The sequence below is a fragment of the Galeopterus variegatus genome, unplaced genomic scaffold (genome assembly GCF_000696425.1).
Source record: "Galeopterus variegatus unplaced genomic scaffold, G_variegatus-3.0.2 Scaffold5203, whole genome shotgun sequence".
In the NCBI taxonomy this organism is placed as follows: Eukaryota; Metazoa; Chordata; class Mammalia; order Dermoptera; family Cynocephalidae; genus Galeopterus; species Galeopterus variegatus.
The window spans coordinates 96,807-104,091 of record NW_007731314.1 but is presented as its reverse complement, the minus strand read 5'-3'; the positions used below and the strand labels follow the sequence as shown (position 1 = coordinate 104,091).

The window sequence follows — 7,285 nt, the reverse complement described above, 5'->3', positions numbered from 1 at the left end:
ATCTTTCTGTCTTGTACTTTAATCAACTCGTTTCTGCCTTATTTTGTAGTTTCTTTCCTATTACAGTGTAAAGGCAGAGTACTGAAGTAGAAAGAAGTAGATTCTGACTATTTGTGTGCCTTAGGCAAATCACTTAGTATCTCTGGGTATTAGTTTCCCAAATGTAAATGAAGGGAATTGGTTGTTTTCAGTTTTAGAAATCTATGATTCTGTAATCTAAGAATTACTGGTTAAGGTATGTCAATTTTTCTAAACCCACAAATGAGTTATCACTAGTNAGTATCATGTGAGTCCTACTAAATGCAATAGCCTGGGTTATTGACGATGAGGTATAAGTGACAACATTTCCTTATATTCTTCAAGGTAAAGTTATACAAAGTGTCCACAGTATTAGCAGTCTTTCCATACCTCCTTGTTTTCAGTTTTAGAAATCTATGATTCTGTAATCTAAGAATTACTGGTTAAGGTATGTCAATTTTTCTAAACCCACAAATGAGTTATCACTAGTCACCACTTGGAAGTTAGTAAAGTTTTGATTAGATTTTGAAGGATATTTTGAAGTCCACATTATGACCAGCAATTAATGGTTAAACCAGACACTGTTAATGTCAATCTCAGATACTATTGCTGTAATTCAGAACAGCATTTTTTCTGCATTTGTGGATAAAAGATATATGAAAAAGTAGAAATTTAGACATTTGCTCATCAAAATAGCATCACATTTAAATCTAAGACAAACATGTCTCACTGCAAATTCCTATAGAAATGAGCATTCTTCAGGTGAAATTAGGAGTAATCCTAGTATCATGTGAGTCCTACTAAATGCAATAGCCTGGGTTATTGACGATGAGGTATAAGTGATGAGGTATAAGTGACAACATTTCCTTATATTCTTCAAGGTAAAGTTATACAAAGTGTCCACAGTATTAGCAGTCTTTCCATACCTCCGTGACAGCGAAACTTCTCTTGCCACAGGGAACCACCTTGTACCACTTGTCATGCAGCACATCCATAAACCCATGGGACTTGTATTGACTGATTAGCTCAGATATGTTGGAGGTCAATGGAGAGTTGGGCGGCAGACCAATGCCATATCCTAGAAGAAAATACAATCTCAGGTGAGTTTTTCACACCATTCCTGAGAGGTTGTCACCCTACTTCATACTTGTGCGGTATTGCCATCAGATCGGATAACAAGAGTATGGTGAGTTCTCACCATCTTTCCTTCAAAGGACTTAAACATGTTCTTAGATACGATTACCCTCAGATGGGCTGCGTCTCTGAGTAGACAAGATGAGTCAGAAAGGAGAGAGATGGGCTGGTGCACAGTGTACTGGAGGAACATTTTATTTCAAGACCTTCTGCCCTTCCTGTCAAGATATTTCTTAGAAGTAATCTTTGAGGTCTTTACCAGGGCTAGGATTCCCTATCCACCTCTCCCAGGACCCCTCCTCTGGACCTTAAATACACAAAATTGGATTAATTATAATCTTTGGTTCATGGCATTCTCTTATCAAGAATAACCCCTCTTTTACTTTTTTCTGGTTTATTTTTGAATAAGATAATATAACCACGTGAACATACAATACAGCATGAAAACTAAAACATCGACAAGAACTTACAATAACTAACTTCAATTATCAAAAAAAAAAAAAAAGAAAAAAAGGACTCGGGAAATACCACATGTTAGAGATGTGGTGTGGACCAGTAAGATCATTTCTGTGTTGCTTGTTGGAATGCAAATTGATATAACCCACTTTGGAAAATAATTTGGTGTTATTTTGTATAGTTGGACATTTACATACATTAAGACCAGCAACTCTGCTCTTAAGTACATTCCCAAAGAACTCCATAAGCACAGCTGGAGACATGTATGAGAATTTTCTTAGAGGCACTGTTCATACTATCAAGAATTGGAAACAACCCAAATGTTCTTTGACAAGGAAATGGGTAAATAAATTGTGTAATGCTTATACAATTGGGATATTATGTAATTTAAAAATATATGAATCAGAACTAGATGCAATGATATGATAACTCTGAGCAATATGCTATTGAATGAAAAAGGTCACTTTCAGAAGATTACTTGCAGCATGAATCCATTGAATAAATATAGAAAAAAACTTAAAACAAAACAATATATTTTTAGAAAGACATATATATGTGATAATACTATATTTAGAAAAAAAATGTGATACAATAAACCAAATATCCAGGATAGTGGTTATATAGGGCAAGGGAGGCAGAAGAAGGGATGGGGAAGAGCACAAAGATGGATGTGATGTGTTGTCAAGGTTTTATTAATCAGCTTAGACTCCCTGTATCCTCACACTGTGTGGCTTTACTTGCTTTCCAAACTGTTACTGCACTATTTATCTCTTTGAGATGGGCCATGTGAAAGAGGCTAATTAGCTCATTTTGTTTTTAGCTATTGCATAGCATAGTTAAAAAAAAGATTTTTTTTTTTTGCTTTCAACATGATTGAGAAAGATAAATTAAAAATATGGTTAATTTCTTTTTCACTGATAAAGACTAAGAGTCTGTCAAGGATCCAAAGATACTTAATGGAAACAAATACTTGCTATAATTATTCTGTCTTACAATTTAATTCCAAGAACATTCGTTTTTGTTCCTTTTTAAAATGCAGTTACACAAATCCTTTAAAAAAAATGGAGACTTAAGATGTGTGTATAACCAATAAAGGGAAGAAAGAAATAATGCAGAAAAATGTTTGAGTTTTACAGAGTTGTATGTTTTCTTTTTTCCAGATAATTTTGTTTTTTCCTTAACAATTGGGAGTCAAGAAAATGATGACAATGTCAAATGCATGATTAGAATTTTCCATTCAAAGGGCTATTTTGAGTGCCTGTTTTGTGCCTAGTAGTTTTGGTTTGAGAGGCAAGACTTATAATAAAAGACTTTGGATGGGCAGCTTTTTCTTCTGCTGATGTTATCATTAAATCACATTTTTCTTTTTTATAAAGGATAACTTATTATAAGGAAGTAACCAGTTTTCTTTAGAAATTTATAATGAACGCTACTGACAAATCAGTTGCACAAACATTTATTCAGTACTTATTTTGTGTCAGGCACAATACTAGGCGTGTGTATAATAATAGTCAGTGACTCACTCATTCATCCAACAAATATTTACTGAGTGCTCAGGCGCTGTGTTATCAGGATTTAGCAGTGACCAAGGCAGATGTCTCTGCTCTCATGGAGTGGACACTTTCTTAGGGAGACAGATATTAAAGAATGTACTGTGTAATTGATTATTTCATGACAATTGAGACAAGTGACAGGAGGAAGAAAACTGGGGCATTAAAGAAAATAGAGTAGTAAGACTTGGAACTACCTAATGGGGATGGGTTGATGTTCATTATAATTAGGCCATGTTTGCTAAATATTAGTGTGTTTTCCACACTGAGGCAATAGTTTTCAACCACCACCACCACCACCACCTCTAATATTGATCAAGGGCTTACTATACGCCAAGTACTGCTCTATAATAAACTTTTCACGTATCTTATCCTATTTTGTAGATCATCTACTAAACCATGATTGTGTACTAGATTATGGCTCACAGTTCAGTTAAATCACTCTGGGATTTTAATAAGAAATAGGACATACTGAGCCCTACTATATGCCACACACTATTTCACAGCTATCTACCCCTACATGAACCCATGCCAGAGTATGTATTACTTAGACTTAAAGATTGAATTAGTAAACTGCCAAGGTCACACAGCGAGTTGTTGGCAAAGCAAGCATTTGAAAGTAGGTCTGTTTGATTCTAAAACCAATGCTCTTTTCACCATATCCATTACAACATGTGACCAAGTCAAGGGAATATTTGACCTATTTCCTTCCATTCAAGACAGGCCCTATCACTGTAGCCATATTGACCATATCCCCCAAACCAGGTAATTCATTATAAAACCACAGTCATCTAAACCGGTGGTTTATTTTCAGCAGAAACAAGTATATATTATTCACAGGCAAATTTTGCTTATAAGCTTTTCAATAAGTTGTGTAGATATAGTGTAAAAATAGCCCTATCTTGTTCATGATTATATACATAAGGAAATTTACTAGCAAGAACCCTCACTAATTATATTGTTTCTCCTATAATTCCTCTTAAAGATAATAACTCCAACCCACATTAGTATAATAATGACAGAATTGGTTTTATTTTTCATTTGATAAGCATTTTTTTGCACAAATATTAATCTATTCATTAATTTCACAGATGTGTTACATGCTTCTTCTTTGCAAGGCACTCTACCAAGTACTCTGGAGGTTACCAAGATACACAGACTATATCCGTAAGAAGCTTATGTTGGCATGGGGGAGATGAAGTATAAATAAAGAACTACACAACACAGTAGAAAATTACGTGATTTTTCTTGGAAGAAAAGATGGGTGAGGCATAAATCCAATAAAGGGCAAAATATAATGACTAGGACACAATGAGGAGGACAGATAAAACTTTGGAAGTTCAGAGGAATGAGAGAGTGCTACTGGATGAGAGGGCGAGAGAAGCCATCTTATCTTAGATTGATTCTTGATAGTGGTATTTTTGGTAGATGAGGCAAAAGTACATAAAAATAAAATTAAAAAATTTGAAATTAATACTTGTGATAAACCTATATATTTTAAAAATAGAATGTTGGTGCTACAACAAAAGTATTAAAATTCCCATCAGGAAAAAGCTATGTTGAAGTCACAGAGACATTTATAAAAAATTGCTACACAAGAAGTAATAAATATTAAATTGCTCCACTCCATCATGTCTAAGTTAATTTGCAGTTGACTGCTAAAAATGTATTACTATCCATTTAATTTTCTATTTTAATACATATATCAAATATTGGTATTTTAATGATTTCTTGCATTTATAATACTTGTCATTAGCTAATTAATACAGACTGTGCATATGGACAAAGGGGAGAAATATAAAAAAAATTATGTGGAAATGAGAAGAGATATTTGTTCAAAGACATAAAAATCCATTTTATTCAGTGACATAAAATAATAAAACCTTGAAGGTTTCATTTTTGTCCTTCTCTTTATCAGTTGCTTTTCAAATTTGATCATGTTCATTGGTCAAAGAAGTTTTATTTTTAAATTGCTGACTCAACTTAGCAGCCTGAGTTGCTTTCATTATCATTAGAAATGTGGCTTTGCAATAAAGAAGGGGTTGACTATTTTGTGGTTGATGGATGAAGCAAAATGGAATCCTTCAACCCTAAAGATGAAGGCATCAGGCTGCCTGGAAATTGGATACAGCTTAATAGCCCAAGAGAAAAATTTTCAGAATAGAATCCTGATCTCTCTATTTTGTGGTTGATGGATGAAGCAAAATGGAATCCTTCAACCCTAAAGATGAAGGCATCAAGCTGCCTGGAAATTGGATACAGCTTAATAGCCCAAGAGAAAAATTTTCAGAATAGAATCCCCATGGATAAATCAGCTTTACTCAGCAAAGAGTGGTAGAAGTATATTTTGGCTAGCAAATGTATAGTTAGATATTCAAAGACTAAAAAAAAAAATCTTCCTGAAATGTGGTTGGAAAATAGATATTTTGAAAATAAGATCTCAGATAGGATTAAAAAGGCTTCAGGAAGATTCATTCAGTTTTGCAGTTTGTCCTTGGAACACCATTTAGCTATTCTGTAACAATGGTTGAGAACATATTGTAATAGTGCCGACTAGAAGAGAAACATTAAAAGTGGGTTTCCCTTACCCCCAGTACATCAAAGTGGGGAGACAAATGTGTGGAAGAAGCTGACATCTATGAAGGCTATCCTGGGAGAATTTTATTGTGAATTTGTCTCTTTATATTAATTCATTATGCTGAATAATAATAATTTATTGAACACTTCCTATGTGCCAGGCATGCTACTACATACTTACATGTATTATTTTACTTAATCCTTACAACAACTCTATCATAGAGGTGCTATTCATATTCTCATTATGCAGATAAGAACAGGTTAATTAATTTGCCAATTAGTGAGAGCAATTCTATTCTAATTCGAGCATTCAGACTCCAGAGCTGGTGCTCCAAGGTATTAGGTAATTACTGGAAAGCAAGTAAAAGAACAAACTCGCAAACAGGCAAAGGTCTTTAGCAGAGAGGTCACAAATCATTGCACAGTAACATTACTCTGTCTCTTCATTTGACCTTTATTGTCAGCCAAATTCAATGTGTAAATTTGGGACATGTGTTCATTTATCTCAACATTTTCTTCTTTTTTCCTGGACACACAGCATGTCTTTGTGACCCTGGTGTATGGTATTTAATTTGACCAAAGACTTTCCACATGCTCTTGAATTCTTAATAACTTTTGATTTGTTCTGCTGTGTACTCTCTAATAGCAAAGAGTACTCAGGAAAGGGTTTCAAATTCAGTGTGGGGCACTATGTCTCCTTTGCCATACCTTTACCTTTTAAGTCTAGACAAATGCAGAATGGTGAAGTTGGGAGGGGTATGAAGTAGTCATCTTAGTCTGTTTGGGCTGCTATAACAGAATACCATAGACTGGGTGGTTTAGAAACAACAGAAATTTATTTCTCACAGTTCTGGAGGCTGGGAAGTTCAAGATCAAGGTGCTGGCAGATTTGGTGTCTGGTGAGGGCCTGCTTTCTAGTTCATTGATGGTGCCTTCTTACTGTGTCCTCACATGGTGGAAAGGGCAAATGAGCTCCTTTGGGCCTATTTTATAGGGGCACTAATTCCATTTCATGAGGGTAGAGCCCTCATGACCTAATCATCTCCCAAATGCTCCACCTCCTAATACGATCACGTTGGAGATTAGGTTTCAACATGCAAATTTTGGGGGGACACAAATATTCAGACCACAGCAGTAGTCACACTGAGTTGGTGTGATATCAGCAATATATACAGTGAAGGTACTTTCAACACGAAGGAATCAGTGCAGTCTGTTTTCCCTCCTAAGTTCTTGAAATCCATGTGCAAACTATCAGGATGATTTTGATTAACTAAATTAGTAAGCAAATTATGTACTCATCTCAAATCTAACCTAATGAGTTACTCAATAGGTAATACCTTATTTATTACATAATTGTTATATTCCTAGCATTGTACTAGACCATGTGAAGTGATGTGGATAGGCATGTAAATCTTTCCTGTATGCTAAATGGGCAAGTATTGTTTATAAACTGCTTTGATGATTTTTATACCTATACAGCCTAACTTGTTCATAATTAAAGCTCACATTTTAATACCTCAAGAAACCTAAAGGAAAGCATATAATATTTT

General features: G+C 34.7%; 1 protein-coding gene across 1 annotated transcript in view; it reads right to left on the bottom strand.

Moving 5' to 3' along the window:
• The window catches only part of GRIN3A (glutamate receptor, ionotropic, N-methyl-D-aspartate 3A), a gene marked incomplete at its 5' end in the record, with an annotated part of 139,506 nt that overhangs the window by 55,228 nt on the left and 76,993 nt on the right, over nucleotides 1–7,285 (bottom strand). Inside the window, one exon of the mRNA XM_008589100.1 lies at nucleotides 945–1,096. Within this exon, the coding sequence (XP_008587322.1) occupies nucleotides 945–1,096 (152 nt within the window). The remainder of the gene's footprint in view (nucleotides 1–944; nucleotides 1,097–7,285) is intronic.